General features: G+C 37.2%; 5 protein-coding genes across 5 annotated transcripts; 2 read left to right on the forward strand and 3 right to left on the reverse strand.

The window, feature by feature from the left end:
- Window positions 1-875: 875 nt before the first annotated feature.
- On the forward strand, window positions 876-4,604 carry LOC121769008 (alkylbase DNA glycosidase-like protein mag2). The gene is made up of 2 exons (XM_042165644.1): window positions 876-2,179; window positions 4,320-4,604. Exons 1-2 carry the CDS (start codon window positions 1,014-1,016, stop codon window positions 4,339-4,341), a joined length of 1,188 nt encoding a protein of 395 aa, XP_042021578.1. The 5' UTR covers window positions 876-1,013; the 3' UTR covers window positions 4,342-4,604.
- Window positions 4,605-4,924: 320 nt separating this feature from the next.
- Window positions 4,925-5,470, reverse strand: LOC121766628 (translation initiation factor IF-2-like). Its single transcript, XM_042162907.1, has one exon. It carries the CDS (start codon window positions 5,468-5,470, stop codon window positions 4,925-4,927), a length of 546 nt encoding a protein of 181 aa, XP_042018841.1.
- Window positions 5,471-6,215: 745 nt separating this feature from the next.
- On the forward strand, window positions 6,216-7,989 carry LOC121768186 (putative B3 domain-containing protein At5g66980). Its single transcript, XM_042164573.1, has 3 exons — window positions 6,216-6,264; window positions 7,271-7,339; window positions 7,461-7,989. The coding sequence occupies exons 2-3, from the start codon at window positions 7,283-7,285 to the stop codon at window positions 7,791-7,793; spliced, it is 390 nt and encodes a 129-aa protein (XP_042020507.1). The 5' UTR covers window positions 6,216-6,264; window positions 7,271-7,282; the 3' UTR covers window positions 7,794-7,989.
- Window positions 7,990-9,834: 1,845 nt separating this feature from the next.
- On the reverse strand, window positions 9,835-11,986 carry LOC121766581 (uncharacterized GPI-anchored protein At5g19250-like). The gene is made up of 2 exons (XM_042162854.1): window positions 11,829-11,986; window positions 9,835-10,599 (listed from the first exon to the last, which is right to left on the reverse strand). The coding sequence occupies exons 1-2, from the start codon at window positions 11,896-11,898 to the stop codon at window positions 10,082-10,084; spliced, it is 588 nt and encodes a 195-aa protein (XP_042018788.1). The 5' UTR covers window positions 11,899-11,986; the 3' UTR covers window positions 9,835-10,081.
- Window positions 11,987-13,045: 1,059 nt separating this feature from the next.
- Window positions 13,046-15,059, reverse strand: LOC121766580 (peroxiredoxin-2F, mitochondrial). The gene is made up of 5 exons (XM_042162853.1): window positions 14,812-15,059; window positions 14,656-14,685; window positions 13,931-14,089; window positions 13,428-13,522; window positions 13,046-13,315 (listed from the first exon to the last, which is right to left on the reverse strand). The coding sequence occupies exons 1-5, from the start codon at window positions 15,019-15,021 to the stop codon at window positions 13,210-13,212; spliced, it is 600 nt and encodes a 199-aa protein (XP_042018787.1). The 5' UTR covers window positions 15,022-15,059; the 3' UTR covers window positions 13,046-13,209.
- Window positions 15,060-15,545: the final 486 nt, after the last annotated feature.

The raw sequence follows: 15,545 nt of genomic DNA on the forward strand, positions 1-15,545 counted from the left end.
TAACATTTTTTAATGTATTAGAATCGAACTAAATAGATAAATCAAAACGAACAATGTTAAACGCGTGTCAAACGAAAGTAGTGCTCACATAAGAAGTCCACATAAGATATGTAGCATATCATTAATCTATTATTTTATTACTCCACTAACTTACCGCTCAAAATAAACAATTGAACTTTCAGGGATAAGATCATTTACAAATAGCTCTACTCATATCTGAAGTTGTACTCTTTCTCTATCATCATATTATTTTAATTAATTTATACAACAAAACACAATTCTTACAGCTTACTTAGGTATACTATTTCTTCTCCATAACTCTACTTCAATTTTTTTATTTAATAAAAAATATTCATACATAATTATTTTATTAAATTCATTAAACAAATGAGGCCTAAAAATTAAAAAATACTACAAGTTCTAAAAAATAAAAAGATAATTATATTGTATTTTTATAAAGATTTGAATTTGAAATTAAAAAAACCGCCCAACTGTTCTCCCAACCCCACCCTGTGGTGTGGTGTGGCGTGCTAGGACCCACATCACCAACCCCACTCCGAGCTAGATGAGTGGGTTTGCCCTTGATGCTGATCATCCCTATTCGTTCACCTTATTTGGCTATTTGTTCGATATTTAAATAATAATTTTAATAAAATAAATAACTATAAAAAATAAAGATTCCATTATATTTAATAAATCATATTTTTAATTTTTATACTAATAAAACTTAATTATTTGATTGTATGATTACCCTATAATAATTAAATAATTTTAGAAAAAATAAAATAAATCTTAATTCTTTTGGCCCGATTGACAAAACTACGTCCAATTGAAGATCGGTTGACTGAGTGTTCGGACAGGTAATAATTTCTGAAATTAAAGACTGCAATTTTACCGCAATCTCCCCCAAATAATACCAACTTTCCCTCTTTCGCCTTCATAATCCCCACCACCATCGCCGCCGCCGCCGACACCCTCTCCCTCACTACCCCTCCACGCTGCAACAGATTCTCATGGGTGAGCAGGCTCACACCCAAATCGAAGCCCTACCTAAACCAGAATCCCAAATCGAAAAACCCAATTCGCATCAAGATTCTAACTCCCAACCATCACCACCCAAATCCGACCCCAATCTCCCAATCCCTCATCCCCAGCCCGCCACCTCCGTACCCGAGGCATCCCACGCCATCCCCACCGAGATCTCCCACAACAATCCCCACAATCCCTCCAAAATTCCAATTCGCCCCCAAAAAATCCGCAAACTATCGGCTCAGACCACCGCCGCTGTGAAGCTAGCCACCGATGATTCATCCGTCTCCGCTTCGTCTTCTTCAGTCCCCAATCCGGCCGCCATTATTCCCGCCTCCGCCAAGAACCGGCGGCGTAGCGTCTCCCACGCTCTCCCCCAAATAATCAAACCCTTGTCGGCCGACGGAGAGATTGAATCAGCCATCCGACACCTCCGCGCAGCTGATCCTTTACTGGCTCCGCTGATTGATTCCCATCCGCAGCCGCATTTCGAGTCCCACCACCCCCCGTTCCTCGCTCTCACCAAGAGTATACTTTATCAGCAGCTGGCCTACAAAGCTGGAACTTCCATCTACACACGTTTCGTTTCGCTCTGCGGCGGAGAGGACGTAATTTGCCCTGATTCCGTCCTTGCTCTCTCTACCCAGCAGCTCAAGCAAATTGGGGTTTCAGGCCGCAAAGCTAGCTACTTGTACGACCTCGCGAATAAATATAAATCGGGGATTCTGTCGGATGAAACGGTGGTGAAGATGGACGATCGGTCATTGTTCACGATGCTTTCGATGGTGAAGGGGATAGGTTCGTGGTCGGTCCATATGTTTATGATATTTTCACTGCACAGGCCGGATGTTTTGCCGGTGAGCGACTTAGGGGTTAGGAAAGGAGTGCAGTGCTTGTATGGCTTGGAGGAGTTGCCACGGCCTTCTCAGATGGAACAGTTGTGTGAGAAGTGGAGGCCTTATAGGTCAGTCGGGGCATGGTACATGTGGCGGTTCGGTGAAGGGAAGGGATCCCCAGCTACCAGTTCTGTAATGCCGCTTGATGGTGGTGCTGTGCAGCCACTGCAGCAGATAGAGCCACATCAGGATGGGCATCAACATCAGCATCAGCTGCAGTTTGTGGAACCAGTTAATGGCATGGGCAGTATTGGGTAGTTATTTACCATTCTTTTCTGTTTATATTATGTACTTTGAATGAATTGCTTAATATATCATATATTCCTTTTTCTGAACTAAAAATTAAGCTTGAACTGAGGGAACTTGAGGCTAGCTTTTCCATGTGTATATGTATATCATTAGCTGTAGCTAGATATTATGTGATGAAACTCACATATTGTTTTCATCAAAGTTTTAAGTTTGGGGTGCAGAATTGGGTTCCGTATGTGCAGTGGATTGATAGCTTAGAGTTGGAGATGCAAAATTTCTGTTTAATGTGAGGTTCCTAACAATCATGTCTCCATGAATGAACTAAGTTCCATTGGTTTTTCCAGTAAGGAGTTAACAGAAGCCTTGTGTAGCATGTATTGAGGTTCATGGTGCTGTAAACCTTAGACATGCTGAGATTTTTATTCTCTTTCGAAATCTGAGACTTGTGTGATGGACTCTCCAAAATCAAAATTCCGAGTCATGATTTTGTTTATGTGACCAGTTCCAATCTCTCTTCTGCTGGAAAATGGTTGTTGGCCATGCTCATATCTTTTTCCTGTTTTTTACTTGGCTAATGACCTTATGTTTTATGTTGCGTGCTCTTTTGTAATGACAGATGCAAACTGAAATAGTCATGTCAAATTGTTTGTGTTTCCAGTTTATGAACAATTCACAATCCTGAGCATTTATTCTTTGAAATGTTGACATTAGAATTTTCCCGGCCTCTGCCTAAGAGTCTGCATTTTGAATTGTGCTCTCTGCATGCTGTAAACGGAATGGACTCATTCCATCACCCTAGCAGACTATGCACTTTATGAATTAGGTTGAGAAAGTTTCATTATGAAACATGATGCCCCTGCTCATTATGTTTTCACAGATGCAGATATGTGCATATCCTCAAAGATAGGCCTTCTACTGTATAAAGCACTTCATATTACTACTAATTATTCTATATTTTAGAATTTCCTGGCACAACACAAGAGTTGATTATTGGATTGACTAGGAATAATCAAGTAACATTGGCATGATGAAGTCCATGCACAAATGACTCGGTGATACCTCAGTTTTCTGGATCTGCGAATACTGAAAACCTTTCTTGCTGCTTTGGTTGCTTTGCTTGATTAAGCTAATGGAGAAGTTGATAGGAAATTTCAAGGATACTTCATCTCATATTGTTGATAGGGAACCATGAACTATAACTCGCAGGGTGTTTTGGCTAACCTTATTTTAGACACCTTAAGTTCCAACATCTTATAAGATGTTTCAAGAGCTTATACTTATAAAATGTAATGTTTCAAGAGCTTATAAGTTGCCAGCTAGTCAGTTAGAGAGAGAATTGTAGTATGAAGAGAAAATTGAAAATTGGAAGGAGATGAAATGGGAAAAATATATGCTGGTAATGGGAAAACACAGTAGGGTTATCTACGTAAATTTATTGTTGCTTATAAGAATATGAAAAAATAAGATGAGATTGATGAACCTCGCTTTTTGGAGCTTATTCTAAAACTTTATAAGTTTAGGGTATTTTCTTGTCAGATACTTTTCAAAAGCTTATATGCTCCTAAACATTTGTGGAGCTTATAAGCTCAGTCAACCCCCTCCCCTTAGTTTCATCTAATACATGTGAGGCCTAAGGCTCAGATTCTCGTTCTCTTGTTTTACCACTTAATTGATGAGAGAAATTCAAGGTTTAAAAAGTTTTGTCAACGATAAAATTGGCCAACTTATAATTCTGAAGGACAAGAAATTCAGGTCATGACACTGACACAGATATTAGTCTTTACACCACATAAGAATGTTGCACTGTTGGATATAAATGATAGACATAAATTTTGCCAACTTGGTTTGTGTGGCTGCTTGATTTTACTTGTATTTTATTATACTACCTTTTTTCGTTAGTTTCTATAATGGAGCAATATGATTATAGGCTGAAGTAATGCTAGGTTCAACTCGAAAGATACTTCTCCCCCTTTCCCGATATGTGTTTACGAACTTTGCCAAAGTTTTGCATATGCCTATGTAATGAAGCTGAAACATAGGAGGTGGTCTTTATCTTGACTTTGTAATCGGTCCATTTCAAGTTTGATTAGTTTTAGGCAAATTGTTCTCCGTATTCCACTTTAATGTTTTCTTCATCTTCTTCAGGGCATGCATTTGGAACCAGTGATTATGAAACGCCAGTCTGGTGATGTTCTTTGCTTCCTCTAATGGGATGAGATGCTTGATGAATTCCAGCTCAAATCGAGACTAGAATCTTAGCACAGAGTTTGAATGTTACATTTGTAAGCTATATACTGCTATTTTGGCTGAAACAACTCTAATGTATTAAGATTTTTGTAGAGTTGATGGAAGCTAGGATATGTGGAGAATTTGAATTGGTATCAATCTGGGAAGTAGCTTATTTAAACCAGGAATTGATTTAGTGTTTAATTGCTTACTGTTGTTCTCGATTCATCTTTTTGTAAGCTGTACCAGAAAGTGGTGGTGGTGGTTTCGGACTGGAAAGTCCGAGATTACAACTAACGAATATAAGAAACATTTACTGTAATTTTATTGGATGTGATATCTTGATGATCACATGAAAACTATATACAACTATACATCATATGTATTGTACCAAATTGCAACAAGGTCCTAAAACCTTTGTTGCTATAAACCACTATATGTGGCTAACCTACCAAACCATAATATTGACTAAACACAACACAATTAAGAAGCACATACTTAACCAGCATCAACCACCATGTTGTTTACATAGATGCACCGCTTCCTTTCATCCCCTGCGAAGCCCTCTCCTTCGCCTCCTCGAACTTCCTCTTATCCTGCTCCGTCATCGACCCCTTCGCCTTCTCCTGCGCCTCCTCGAACTTCCTCTTGTCTTGCTCCGTCACCGACCCCTTCGCCCTCTCCTTCGCCTCCTCGAACTTCCTCTTATCCTGCTCTGTCACCGACCCCTTCGCCTTCTCCTTTGCCTCATTGAACTTCCTCTTATCCTCCTCCGTCACTGACCCCTTTGCCTTCTCCTTCGCCTCCTCCATCTTCTGCCTATCCTGGGGCGACAAATTTCCCTTAGCCTTCTCCTGTGCCTCCTCGAACCTCCTCTTATCCTCATCCGAGATCGACCCCTTCGCCTTATCAAAAGCCTCGCCCAGCGACCACTTGGTGTCTCCGTACGTGTCCGCAGCTTTGTCCTTGCCTTTCTGCACCGCCTCTCTGGCCGGCTCTTGGGCGGAGCAGCGCCCCACAGTTACGACGCAAACCAACAACAGCAGCAAAAACGTCTTGTTACACGCCATCTTGTGGGAATAGTTGAAATCAGAGAAAAAAAATATGCGGGAGTTGAATAATCGTAGAAAAGTGAAGTTGAAGATAAATAGGCAAAGGTGAAGGCGGTTGGGTTGAGATGTGATCCGTTATTTTCTGGTTTTAGCAAAATGCGCGCGACATCGTTCATTTGAGGGAGGGTATGTAAAAAAGGTCTGCCGTTGAGGATAAATAGTAAATTCATAATTTTGCAAGAAACAGTGAAGACTTAAAATAGAAAAATTGGCTTATTTTTCAAAGTCATACTGATGCATTACAACGTAAGACCATTTTTTTCTCAAAATTTAATGGATTGCCACATAGTTCTTCCAAATATTATTTTGGACAAATAATTATAAATAGTTTTGATGTAATCATGAAGATTATGTGATTGCATGACACGATAATATACTACTCCCTCTATTCCATAATAGTAGAGTCAATTTTTTTTTCATTTTGGAAGTTCTATAATATCACAATAACCTTAATTAGTACTCCCTGTATTAAAGAATATGTCGAAATTCTAATTCAAAACATGTTTAGCTATTTGAGGAATCTGCAGACTGCAGTAGCTATTATGCATATTATGGAAATGTGAAGAAATCAATAGAAAAGCAGGAAAGAATATGTCTTATTACACATTACTGCTAGCCGAACAACCCCATCTTTATTTCCTTATTACTCACTTATACCTCCCCATTGGCTTCACATTTACACACTGCAACCTTAAGAGTAGAGAGAGAGTGAGAGCAGAAGTGGAGAGCTGGATTTGAAGAGTTCTTCAAAGGTTGTTGTTTCTGTCTCTTTTGCATGTTGCTAAGCTTTCAAACCCTTTAAGTTTTTTGTTTGTGGGCTGTATTAAAGCTAACATTAAAGCTCTTACTATATATTTTGTGAAGCATGAAAAATGTTGAAGCATGGATGTTTGTGTAATATAACTTGTTATGAGATGAGGGAGGGGCTTAAGGCCTAGTTTTTTTAGTTTGTAATTTGTTTGAAATTTTTGAAAACCATCTACTTTAGCCTTTACAAAACCAATATCTAAGAAGACTAAATCATTGGAAGTTAAATGATAAGAGGGACTGAATTTGAAATTCTGAAATAGTTGAAGAAAAGTGTAATGGTTTGAGGAAGAAGAAGACAATAAACATTAATATTGTTAAAAGATATGGATGTGATTTTGTCCTGGGCTATTTACTGTTTGGCTAGTTTAAAATATTCAGAATTACTTCTAGAGTGTCCTCAATAGATATTGCGTAGGTGTAGGAGAATTAGCTTTTGATTATTACTATAAAAGTGATTTATTAGAATTATAATCCAAACGAATTCTTCTTAAATTTTAAAAATTCCCTAGACTAGAACTATGCAGATACTCAAGCATCGGTTATTATTCAGCTTCTTCATGGCTGACTTGCTTGGTGATTTTAGTTTTTTCCTTATCTATTCTTTTCAATTTAATTGTTATACCAAAATTTGTTTTTCTAAAGTTATCCATATTTACTTTATTAGGAGAAATTAATAATAAGAATATACTAAAAAAATGTTATGAATTGAATTTGTTGTTTAATTTATATGATTTTTTAATTTTGTTGAAAAGTAGTATTGATTTGAGTTTGAATCATTAGATTGAAAGTTTTTCAGATAATTGATAGTACAGTACCAAACAAATTCTGAGTGTCTAGTTGTTGTGATTCAATATTAATTGTTTCACTTTTTTGTTAGGTGTATATATGTTGCTCTAGTTTCATGTACAAATATTTATACATTTTTATTGTTTACGATAAGTGATTCAGAGTACAACGTCCATGGAGGGGAAGAATCCGTCTTTCTACAAGATCTTGATGGAGCTCTCTTCCCATCTCGTAACTCTTTCTTTTACTTTCTTTGTCTTTGTCTTTGTCTTTGTCTTCTTCCTTTTTTATTAGTACAGTATTTGGTTAGACTGATAATCATAATACCATACATGGTGTGTAATGCGTATAGAGATTGCCTCAAGGCTTCATGCAAAAGTATGGCAAAATGTTGCCAAAACAAGTTGAGCTGAGAGTTTGCAACAATACATGGAATACATGGAAGGTGGGGATGAAGAAACAGACTCTGGATGGAGAGGATCATTACTTCTTCGAGAAAGGATGGACCAAATTCTGCGAAGACGCGCGGCTTGAAATCTTCGAGCTGCTCGTCTTTTCTTACGTTGATAAGTCCACCTTCTTGGTGACTGTGTATGGAGTCACTGCTTTGGAGAAGACCATCTTCAGTCCTCCACTGATACGTGAATATCTCAAGAATATCCTCAAATCTCTCTTATTTAGTTAACATATCTTTCCATATATTCGTAGTATCTTTATTTCTTATTCCCTAAGTCATTATAGTCTTATAAATAGGAGATATTGTATTCTTCTATTCCAATCAAGAAATATAAAATTATCTTTTTAGCTTTTATCGTCTTTTATCTTTTTGCAATCCTAAATCTTGGTTTGATCGACCGGCAAAGCTCCGGCGACTACCTTTTATCGTGTTAAGGGAACTTCACTCATCGTGTTAAGGGAACTTCACCCACTTGTTAAGGAGTTTGTTAAGGGTGAAGTTCCCTTAACACGATGCCAGTTGTTAAGGGTGAAGTTCCCTTAACACGATAAAAGGCAGTCGCCGGAGCTTTGCCGGTCGATCAAACCAAGATTTAGGATTGCAAAAAGATAAAAGACGATAAAAGCTAAAAAGATAATTTCATATTTCTTGATTGGAATAGAAGAATACAATATCTCCTATTTATAAGACTATAATGACTTAGGGAATAAGAAATAAAGATACTACGAATATATGGAAAGATATGTTAACTAAATAAGAGAGATTTGAGGATATTCTTGAGATATTCACGTATCATCCACGCTGCATTATTGTGCTCAAGGACTACCGCTGCTATAAAGTTGTAAGAATCCCTCCACTCTCCACCTATGTTTACGAAAGGCATGAATCTTTTCTTAAATTGGAGCATATTCCTAAGAAATTTGCTGTGGCTTGTCGCTTGTTCAACAAGAAGGAGATATGGTTAGAGTAGGTGGGAGGCTACACTTCACCAGTGTCGTTGACTATGTGGCAGGGGCGGATAGCTTTTGGGGCGGGTTGGTCCGCGTTCCTCAAAGCAAACCGGCTCTCATCCGACATTGCTCTTAGTGGTTCTAGAAAAACCCTCTGTTTCGAGTTCGTTCCCATGAAGAATCTGATGAAGGTTCAGCCACTCCACAATTGAATTCCAGTTGAATTGTAGTGATAAGATTATGAGCATGACTCTTAAGTCTTCAAACTAATGCTAGTATTTCTTGTGTGGTGATTGCAACTGTGTCATGTAGTACATTTCGTTTTGGTTGATTTGAATTTGTATGCGTTGTGTTCATTTCTTGGAATCGAAATTCCTGTCCATTCAAACTAATACACATGGCTCATCCTCAAAAAAGGCTGTGTCTAAACTCAAGCATCTAAATATTTGGCAACACTTATATGGAAATCAATAACATAAAATGCTGTCAAATCTTTTCTTTCAACACTAACGAGTATGTGCCAAGCAAGTGTCATTAACATTGCTCTAATACATGCATGTATGTAGTTTTATTTATTACATTCAAAAGGTATGTTGCCACAAAGGATGCATGGCATTTCGAGCTATGAACTAGATGAGATATAGAAAAAAAGGCCGAGTTTTCGCATTTGTCTAAGAGGTGTTCTAGCCTAAAAGAAACATACTACTATATGTTTGGCAAAGACCATTATAATGATTGTGTCCTCTTCAATAAGTGGTGCATTGCCATCAATGTTGTTGGTAGATTTGAGTAATTCTTGTTGGTGAACAATGAGAATAAATCTGTATAATGGTGAGTTGGCCTCATTTACTGCAACCTACATGGATTTCTATTTCTTATCCAAACATAATTGTATGCAAAGGTTATCTGTCGCTTAGGGAGTCAACATATGAATTCTCTCCTTGCGGCTGTCGGTAATACATAATATTGTGATATGAATAGCATATGGATCCGTGGCGCAATGGTAGCGCGTCTGACTCCAGATCAGAAGGTTGTCGGGTTCAAATCTCCCCATCCGCCACCGAATATCTTCGGTTCCTTTGTCCCTTACCTTAAAGTACTCACTGTTCAAATAAATTCCGTACGTCAGACAAAATTGGATTACAAAAAAACTGAAACATTATTAGCCACATGAGATTTAAGAGTATGCAAGTGTTTTAGAAAGCTCACATTGTAGTACTAATATTTAACATTTTAAGTTTAACATTTTTTTCATTTTTAAACTGAATTATATGTCAATGATGTTGCCGCTAAAACGTGTTTACAGAGAAACAAAGTAGTAATAGACGACACAATAGTTTAATGTATTAATATTCCAATAAAAACAACAACGAGTCGAGTCGAATCGAGATATCTCAACAAACACAAACTACAAGGACTTCGACTCTCCCATCTGAAAAATTATGAGTTTGTAAAAGAAAGAGAAACACAATTCCATGTATGACTACATCGTAAGAGAATGTCTGCTCAAACAAAAGATACAATATACGCCGTCGTGCTGGTGTATTGTCTGTTCTTCAATCAAGTTTACATCAACATGAACAAACCAACTAGCAGAAGCACCATGGCACCAATCGGGCTGAGGCCAGCCGCTCCATTGTCGGCGTCGTTGTTCTCATTAGTTCCCGGTGAGTAGTTACCCTCAGGTGTGCTCGTAGTCAGAACGACAACAATCCAGTTGTCCTCGGAGCCGATCCCAACACCACTGAACTTGGTGTCATTGAGATAGCCAGAGTAGAGCGACTTTGTGAAGTTGGAGAGCACGAGGGTTGGATCGAGATTGGGAACACAGGCTGGCAGTATCTGCCCGTCCCTCGTGGTGGTGACATTCAGATGGCATTTTGTTAGGAGGTTAGGGAAGCTGGAAATCTGAGGTTCGGTTCCAGGTACGGTGTTGGCACCTGTAGTGTTGGTGCAAGGTTGCTTCTTAAACTGATCCGCGACTTCACTAGCTAGGCATTCTGCTCGGTCACTCTTGGTTAAAGCCGTCAAGTTTAGAGATGTTCGGTACTGGTTGATCCCTTGAAGAAGATTGTCTTCCTCGTCTGCAAATGAGAAACAACACCAGAAATCTTAGCACTCGACTTAGATCAACACCAAATATCAAACTTATAGCCATTAATCTAGAAAGCCACAGAAAGGTATGACAAACAACAATATTCATGGATTTTCAGTAGCACTTAGAAGTGGAGAAACCTTAATCCCAACACAGAGTTAACATGCATCAACAAGATTTCACCAATCTGTCACACAATGTAGTTATCTTTACCTACTTTTGATATATTTGAGCAAAATCGCACGATGAATCTTCTTATCCCGTTACATCTACCTTACATTATAAGCATCATCTGTTTCCTACTATATCTGAAAATTGGGAAAGTTCTTTAGCTGTGAGAGATGAGATATAGGGTGATGTTGTATTGATCTATAATACTATATGACTCTTCCCAATAAAATCTCACATCAAACTTACTAATTTAACTACTCCCTCGGTCCCATTCAAGATGACCACATTTCCTTTTTTGTTGTCCCAATCAAGATGACCACTTTCCAATTTTGGAAATAACTACTCTCTCCTCATTAAAATATTCAACTATCTTTTTCCTCTCTACTCTATTCCACCTAACAACACTTCCTAAAATCCCGTGCCACTCAAGAATGTGGCCATCTTGAGTGGGACGGAGGGAGTACTATCAAACAAGCTCAATAAATAGTTCAAAATGACAATAAAATAAGATGCTTATTTCAATGTTTAGGAACTGTAAAAAGTACTGAAATAATTATTGCATCAGAGGGAAGAAATGGTAGATCTAGCATACTGGTTCGAGTAAAGCAACGCCTTTAATTTTTCATTATACTACCAAACTTCAAAGGCAAGTATACGAACACAATCTTATCCTTGATCATTTAACATCTATGTCCAGAACTTTAAGATCTTCAGATTGAAATATTAAATAATTATGGAAATTAACCGAACTGAAGATTCCATTTTTGCATATCTTTTACAGTCCAATTTTCCTAAGAAAAAATCAATCTGATCAACCGAAATAGCAATGCAATTCTTCTCACAATGCAAATCCAATAACCCACCAAGTAAGTCAACAAATATACTACAAATTTCAAATCTCCAACCAAGCTCTATCCAACATTTCTCTAGATTACTGAAAATCTTCAGATGGAGAAAAAGCTTTAACTGAAAAATTGCAAATGCAGGAGAGCAAACGGAAGTAAATCTCGCGAGGAATCTAGCAAGGAACAGTGTGGAAATTCTTACCGTCGCATTTGATGAACAGAGCGGAGTGAAAGAGTAGAGAGAGAAAGAGAAGATGAGAGAATGACGCCATCAAAGAAGACTTTGGAGGCTGGAGCTGAGCTGAGTTTCTGTACTGTAATTTGTTGGACACGAGTTTATGATTTATGATTATATGAAAATGTCACACGGCGTCGTTCCGTTAACATGTCAATTTCGATATCAAACTTTTGTTGATTTTTTATTTATTAAATATAAGCATCGAGGCATGTTCGAATTAAATTCCCACCGACCGAAATCTGATAAATAATAGTACTTCACCAAATTCATTCGATGAAGACCGAGTAAATCAAATCAACCAACCATCCACAAAAAATAACCAATGGTTTTACCATCAAGATAATTTTCTCTTGTTAAAAATATAAGTCTTTAGTTTTTGAGTGAATAAAAAAATCGATTTATGCGAAAAATGAGAATATATATTGAGCATTTGAGCTGGTGAGCAAGATTTTGCTGGTCCAACAGCCACGACAAAGACTTGTTGCCTAAATTTTTATAAAATTAAAGGGGCAAAACACAGGAATAATAAGGAATTTTAATTAAATAGTATGTCCCATAATTTTAAAAAAAGATGAATAATGGATTTAGTTCGTAATTATTGCGCAACAAATTGGTTTGACACCGTAATGAGTTAAACAAAGACTCTATTCATTAAGAAAGCAGCATCGTTTAACATAAAAGAACAAAGATTCTATTCATTAAGAAAGCAGCATCGTTTAACATAAAAGAATAAAGCTATGTGGTCATATTATGACCAGCCATAAATGGATTAAATAGCAAAATAAATCAATTTTTTTTTAATTTTCGATTTAATACTACTTGATTTTACTTTTATATCATTTCATTTTTATTATTTGTTACCCAACATGTTACTGCTGCTATTTCGTAGCTTTTGCTCAACTTATTACTATTGTCATTTCTTTATTGTTGCTCAACGTATACAGTAATTCGTGATACCAATGTATTTTACATAATGAAATTCAAAGATAAGTACCAACTCACAAGTTCATTCACGGTAATTCTAATTTTTTTTTATACATGTAAATGGACTAAATTAACTCTTTATGGCTGGCCATAATATGACCATTTAGCATCACTCAACATAAAAACATCAATAGATGTAGACAATGAATTTTTTTTCTCATTATGATAATTGCATACTAATCCAAGCCCCGCGGATATTACCAAAATTCATGGTTTTTCAGATAATTTGCACTGTTAAGTCCATTTATAGCAAAAAGCAATGCATCAAATTTTAGTAATTTGACATCCTTATTGAGAATGAGTAAACAATGCACATATAAAATATGTGGCAAAATCTGAAGTCCAACAATTAACAACTGCCTTAGATCTGTTGGAGGATGACGTCGCCACTAGAAACGTCGAACTCGGAAGGAGCTTTCTCGATGTTCAGAGCTTTAATCTTGCCGTCATCCACATAAGCCGACCACCTTCGTGTAAAGAGCGCAAAGGTTAGTGAAGATGGATCGATATGGTTTGATTTTTGGAATAGAACCAACCGGATTAACTGAATATCATCGCGCAGCCACATAGTGAAAATACCTGTGGGATCGAGGTCCCAGTAATGCAGCGGATAGATCTATCATCAAGTCAAGCTTCTTGTGGAAGCTCCCATCGAAATCTCCATAAAATTCAATCTGCAACAACACAAGATGAAGACCCAACACACAGTCAATATGCTCTTCAATAGCACGAGCATAAGATGAAGGAATAGGATCAGCCATTCTTTAGGCCCGAGATAACGGCCCTTGCTATAGAAAGGGACCAAAATCGTTAGCTAATGAGGCTGACTAATAGATACCAAAGGAAAATAGCATGTATTCAGACAAGGCATTACCAAATACTTAAACCACAAAACGAACAAAATCCTTAATTCTCAACCTACACGTCTAGAACAAAGTGATTGGAGCACGATATTGATAACAGACTTGATGAGTTACTACAGCTCTATCAAGGCCATATAGATGAAATCAGTATCTGACATCTTTATCAACAGCTCATCTTTCTCAAGCAACAAAGTTTTTTTCAGTAAATGTGAAACTTACAGCTTCTTTAGCTTGAAGTTTTTCAGCCCAGGCGTTGATTGTATAGGGATCGTTGACAGCTACACATATAACCGAATCAATTCCTTTCATCTTGAAGCTGTCGATATTTCTATTGTAGCTAGGGACATGTTGTGCCGAACACACTCCAGTGTATGCTCCCTAAGGGTGTAAAACCAAACTCAATCAATATGCAGAGAGACAGATTAAATTACCCTCTTTTTCTCAAAGAAAAGGCAAAATGATAGAAAAAATGATGGCTAAAACGAACATGGCTTCATGCTACTATCTCACCTAATATATTGACAGGAGAGGAGATTGCATACACAATTTTTTAACAGATTCAAAATTTAGAGAGTTGAACTTCTAATAATATACTTCCATGAGCTTAACCAAGCAATCCATGGTAACCTCAAGAACATAATATAAAGATTAGTCGTTCTCGATGTAATCTTTTATTCTTCGCATTTGAGCTATTTTCTTGAGTGACTTTTACTGGATTTTGAAACCCATTCAAACCATTGACTGATTGACTTATAAAACTATCTAATGAATTTCTTCAAAATGTAAAAGATTCATTTCAACACGACAATCTAAATCAATCACAAACTATATTAAAATAAAAGCATGAATGAACAATTCTAATCTCCTAAATCAACATCACAATGCTACCTAAACACACGAATGAATAATCAAAAGAAAAGGAGAAATCGATCCGAATAACTCACCGGAAGCCCAAAGATAACAACTTTCTTGCCCTGAAAAAAAAACAAAATAAATAGAATTCCAAGTAATCCACTCGAAAACCCTACAAAACCCCCAAAATTAAACTTGGAAAAACAGAATGATTTTCACCACATTTATTACGGATGGAATGAATTAACCTTGAAAATGTCTGTGAGTGGAGTGGTGGCGAATTTGGATGACACGCCTTCGTCCCAAGAGCGAGCTCTCTGGAGGGAAACATCCGATGCGGCCGAAATCAAGTCCGAGCCCACTGCAACCGACGCGAATGCCCTTGATGCTTGGAAACCGCCGATCGCTGAGTTAATCACCGACGTTCGCTTCAGCAATGCAGAGAAAGCCATAGCCATTTCTTCAAATTTTCCCCTTTTTTTGGTAGCGCAGTGAAATGAGAGGATATATACGTTTCGCGTTTTATTTCGACAGCTAAAATCGTGTTTCATTCTTTATTTTCTTTGTCGATTTAATTTTTTGTCAAAATACTCTTTCCATCCCATTTTTACAGCCAAGAGTTACTATTTCTGTTTTGAAAAATCAACTTAGAATTAAATAATAAAACTATTCTTAATCTCTTTATTTGTATTAACCAATTAAAGAATGTTCTAAGCAGGGACGGATGTAGCTCATAACTAGTATGGGCAAATGCCCCACCTCAAAATTCATCACATATATAAAAATTATACATTATAAAATTAATTTGCTTTAATATCTCACTATTTGCCCCTGTTAAAACTCTTTAATTTTGTTTATGTATAACTTTGCCCCTCTCTGTATAAATTCATGGGTCCATCCCTGGTTCTAAGTTACTCCACTAACTAACATTATATTATAGGTTACTCGATAGAATAGAAAAATGGAAGGATAAAGGGGGGGA

Source organism: Salvia splendens, chromosome 15 (assembly GCF_004379255.2).
Source record: "Salvia splendens isolate huo1 chromosome 15, SspV2, whole genome shotgun sequence".
NCBI classification, from domain to species: domain Eukaryota; kingdom Viridiplantae; phylum Streptophyta; class Magnoliopsida; order Lamiales; family Lamiaceae; genus Salvia; species Salvia splendens.

Excerpts from the sequence above, each read along its gene's own strand:
- LOC121769008 (XM_042165644.1), top strand. The coding sequence starts at position 1,014 with ATGGGTGAGCAGGCTCACACCCAAATCGAAGCCCTACCTAAACCAGAA. Across the intron at positions 2,180-4,319 it reads AATGGCATGGGCAGTATTGG|GGCATGCATTTGGAACCAGT; the intron begins GTAGTTATTTAC and ends CATCTTCTTCAG.
- LOC121766628 (XM_042162907.1), bottom strand. The coding sequence starts at position 5,470 with ATGGCGTGTAACAAGACGTTTTTGCTGCTGTTGTTGGTTTGCGTCGTA.
- LOC121768186 (XM_042164573.1), top strand. The coding sequence starts at position 7,283 with ATGGAGGGGAAGAATCCGTCTTTCTACAAGATCTTGATGGAGCTCTCT. Across the intron at positions 7,340-7,460 it reads TGGAGCTCTCTTCCCATCTC|AGATTGCCTCAAGGCTTCAT; the intron begins GTAACTCTTTCT and ends TAATGCGTATAG.
- LOC121766581 (XM_042162854.1), bottom strand. The coding sequence starts at position 11,898 with ATGGCGTCATTCTCTCATCTTCTCTTTCTCTCTCTACTCTTTCACTCC. Across the intron at positions 10,600-11,828 it reads TCTGTTCATCAAATGCGACG|ACGAGGAAGACAATCTTCTT; the intron begins GTAAGAATTTCC and ends TCTCATTTGCAG.
- LOC121766580 (XM_042162853.1), bottom strand. The coding sequence starts at position 15,021 with ATGGCTATGGCTTTCTCTGCATTGCTGAAGCGAACGTCGGTGATTAAC. Across the intron at positions 14,686-14,811 it reads CACTCACAGACATTTTCAAG|GGCAAGAAAGTTGTTATCTT; the intron begins GTTAATTCATTC and ends TTTTTTTTTCAG. Across the intron at positions 14,090-14,655 it reads TTGTTATCTTTGGGCTTCCG|GGAGCATACACTGGAGTGTG; the intron begins GTGAGTTATTCG and ends TTACACCCTTAG.